Source organism: Etheostoma cragini, chromosome 8 (assembly GCF_013103735.1).
Source record: "Etheostoma cragini isolate CJK2018 chromosome 8, CSU_Ecrag_1.0, whole genome shotgun sequence".
In the NCBI taxonomy this organism is placed as follows: Eukaryota; Metazoa; Chordata; class Actinopteri; order Perciformes; family Percidae; genus Etheostoma; species Etheostoma cragini.
The window spans coordinates 504,705-508,266 of NC_048414.1; the positions used below are offsets into that span (position 1 = coordinate 504,705).

Sequence of the window (3,562 nt, forward strand, 5' to 3'; positions counted from 1 at the left end):
CACACACACACACACACACACACACACACACACACACACACATGCACACACACACACACACACACACACACACACACGCACACACACACACACACACACAAACAGACGCGCACAAATATTACAGGTTCCAAATTTTGAATCAAATTGTTTTTTCAACATTTAATTGTCCTTTTCAAAGCGTTCTTAAAATTTATTTGTCAGTTTTTCCTGCATTTTTGTAGCGTTTTCAGACAAAGAGAGTTGTAGCGACCAATCCACGTAGCTTCTTTTTGACAAGTTGAGTCTATAGACAAGTAGTCTATATATATATATATAAATATATATATATATGACAACAGGAGGGTTAACGACAATGTAGACGTTGAAGCCTTTTTAAAGTTGTTGCCTGAACCAGACCGGTCCGGGTTCTCACTCCTGGTTTCTGTTAGTCAGCGTCGGTCTGAACCAGACGGGTCCCGGTTCTAACTCCTGGTTTCTGTAAGTCAGCGTCGTTCCGAAACCGGATCGGTCCAGGTTCTAACTCTTGGTTTCTGTAAGTCAGCGTCGTTCCGAAACCGGATCGGTCCAGGTTATAATTCTTGGTTTCTGTGAGTCAGCGTCGGTCTGAAACCGGATCGGTCCAGGTTCTAACTCTTGGTTTCTGTGATTCAGCTGCAGGACGAGCGGCTGGCCACCATCGACCGAGACAACCGCCTCCAGGCTTCCAAACTGGCCGACATCGGGTGCTCTCACGGCTGGGTGGACCACCGCAACCAGTACCAGCAGCGGAGGTGAGAGCCTGCTGGCACCCACACCCGATAGTCAGAGGGGGGTTTAAGGGACAGTTTCTCCCTCCGGGTACCTGCAGTCTACAGGTGTACCAACAGGTTGGTCAGGTGGCTCGGCTGCAGTGGTGCAGACCACATGTTACGCAGGTAAACACGCAGTATAGACACTAAGATAGCTCCAGGATTTCCATGTACCCTCCTAGAAACGCCCTAAGACACCCAACGACATACTTTCTATCATATTTCTAAAATATTCTGAATTGTCATGTGTGTTTTTTCTCTTTCACATATGACAAATTAAGATATTGTTTCCTGGTGAAAGTCTTGTGTTTTCTCCTTAACTTCTCCAGGACATGAACACCTGTTTCCTGGTGAAAGTCTTGTGTTTTCTCCTTAACTTCTCCAGGACATGAACACCTGTTTCCTGGTCCTTCCTAGTTGGGCCTTTAAATATTTCATGTGAGCGCTCGTGCTCCGTTACGCGGTTAAATTATTGATCTGGACCTGCGTGGTCTCTGTGTTTACGCCCCACACACCGAGCTGTGAGTTCTTTATGTTACGTGGAGCTTCAGGGAATGACCGAGCCGGGTGTACCGAGAGCAGGATGGCACAGCGGAGCTTGAAGGTTTATTAAATAAAAACAAAGTAAAAAAACAAAAAAACAGCAAAACAGTAGGCAAAGAAGTCCAAAATGAGGCAACAGGAATCCCAGGAACACAGAGACTAAGACAGGAAACCAGACTACCACAGTAAGACAAGACAGGAACACTAGAAACACAGAGACAACAAGGATCTGACCCCGGACAAGGGGCACACCAAGACTAAATCCAGAAGGTAACAAGGTAACGAGAGGCTGGAGACAAGAGGGCTGGGAGACAGATGGAAGACATCAGGTAATCACAAGAGTGGGAAAAACACAGGAAGGGAGACTAAAGACAAGACAGCACAGAAAACCAGACTATCAAAATAAAACAACTGTTTGGGCTAACCCCGTACGTAGTTCTGTCAGATTCTCCTCCAGACTGAGGAACCACTGGAGAACCTGTCTGCATATCAGACACTGAACATGGCAGAAGGCTCTGTATTTATAGTATTTTGGGTGTTTGTGCAAGTTCTTGTTGTGATATGGATCCACCTGGGTCTGAAATACAGTTTATATGTACAACAGGAAACAGACACGCATAAGAGACCACAAGACAGAGACAAGACAAGACAAGGGGACAACCCAGGACTGAAACATAGAACAAAGAACAAAGACCAAAAAATAACACAATCACAAGGATCTTACATGCGTGTGTGTGTGTGAGTGTGTGCGCACCAGAGACACAAAATAACCCCCAAATCCCAGAAAAAGAGATTGTTTTTTGGGCACTTTAAGATTTAAAAGTTGGTTTGAAAGTTCAATGCAGGAAGTTGTGACTTTTTGTCCGTTTAGTGATGTAATAATTGACACATCACATGTTTTAAATCAAAAATGTAAAATTACTTTTGTATTCTTTTATACTACTTTTAATGTTAACTGAAATTAATTGTAATGTCTAATTTTGTGTGAAGTGAAATATTTGGCTTGAAGCAATAAAACAAATTGCTGGGATGTTTTTGATTATTTCATAATTTCATCAATTCATTGTTTTAATGCAAAAATCAAGTGAAAAAAAAAATACAGACAACCCAGAATATGGGTTATATTTTTCTAACCCATTTTTGTTGTTTTAACCCAACAACATGGTTATTATAACCAATTGTTGGGTCAGAACCATAACCCAACATGCCGGGTCAGAACCACAACCCAACCCTGCCGGGTCAGAACCATAACCCAACATGCCGGCTCAGAACCACAACCCAACCCTGCCGGGTCAGAACCACAACCCAACCCTGCCGGGTCAGAACCATAACCCAACATGCCGGCTCAGAACCACAACCCTACCCTGCCGGGTCAGAACCACAACCCAACCCTGCTGGGTCAGAACCATAACCCAACCCTGCTGGGTCAGAACCATAACCCAACATGCCGGCTCAGAACCATAACCCAACCCTGCCGGGTCAGAACCATAACCCAACATGCCGGGTCAGAACCATAACCCAACCCTGCTGGGTCACAACCACAACCCAACCCTGCCGGCTCAGAACCACAACCCAACCCTGCCGCGTCAGAACCACAACCCAACCCTGCCGGGTCAGAACCCCCAAGCGATGGATCGGTCCATATTTGACCCAGCACTAGGTTACCAATATGACCCAAGTTGGGTTATTTTTAACCCAGCAGTTTTAAGAGTGATGTGGATCAGGATCCCATGCATAAAGTTGCAAGGGATCTTGCGACTTTTCATGCCGTAATTGGGTTAAAACAGACATTAAATGAAGGTTTTTCCATTACTGTGAACATGAAATCACCTCCATCGGGTGTCTTCCTCAGTCTGAACGCCTCCAAGCGGCGGGAGGAGCTTCTACTGATCGGGCGTCAGAACCAGGCCATGCTCCAGCGGATCACGTCTCGCCAGTCCGAGTACCGGCGCCAGCTGTGGGTGGATGACTGGGAGAAGGTGGAGCAGTTGCGGGACAACATTACCCGGTACCCCCAAGGCCTCATCGACAAACAGGTGGGTTTAATACGTGAAAATGACAAAAGAAGACAGACAATATGCAACAGTTTGACTTTTTTGACATTCATGTGGGACCATAGAACTGTGGAACCATTGGGCTGTGGGACCATAGGACTGTGGGACCATAGGTCTGTGGGACCATTGGGCTGTGGGACCATAGGTCTGTGGGACCATTGGGCTGTGGGACCATTG

General features: G+C 46.0%; 1 protein-coding gene across 1 annotated transcript in view; it reads left to right on the top strand.

The window, feature by feature from the left end:
• The first annotated feature begins 643 nt into the window (after window positions 1–643).
• si:ch211-284k5.2 overlaps window positions 644–3,562 on the top strand; it is a 3,495-nt gene continuing 576 nt past the window's right edge. Inside the window, exons 1-2 of the mRNA XM_034878939.1 lie at window positions 644–770; window positions 3,184–3,367. Coding sequence (XP_034734830.1) covers window positions 3,242–3,367 — 126 coding nt within the window. The 5' untranslated portion in view covers window positions 644–770; window positions 3,184–3,241. The remainder of the gene's footprint in view (window positions 771–3,183; window positions 3,368–3,562) is intronic.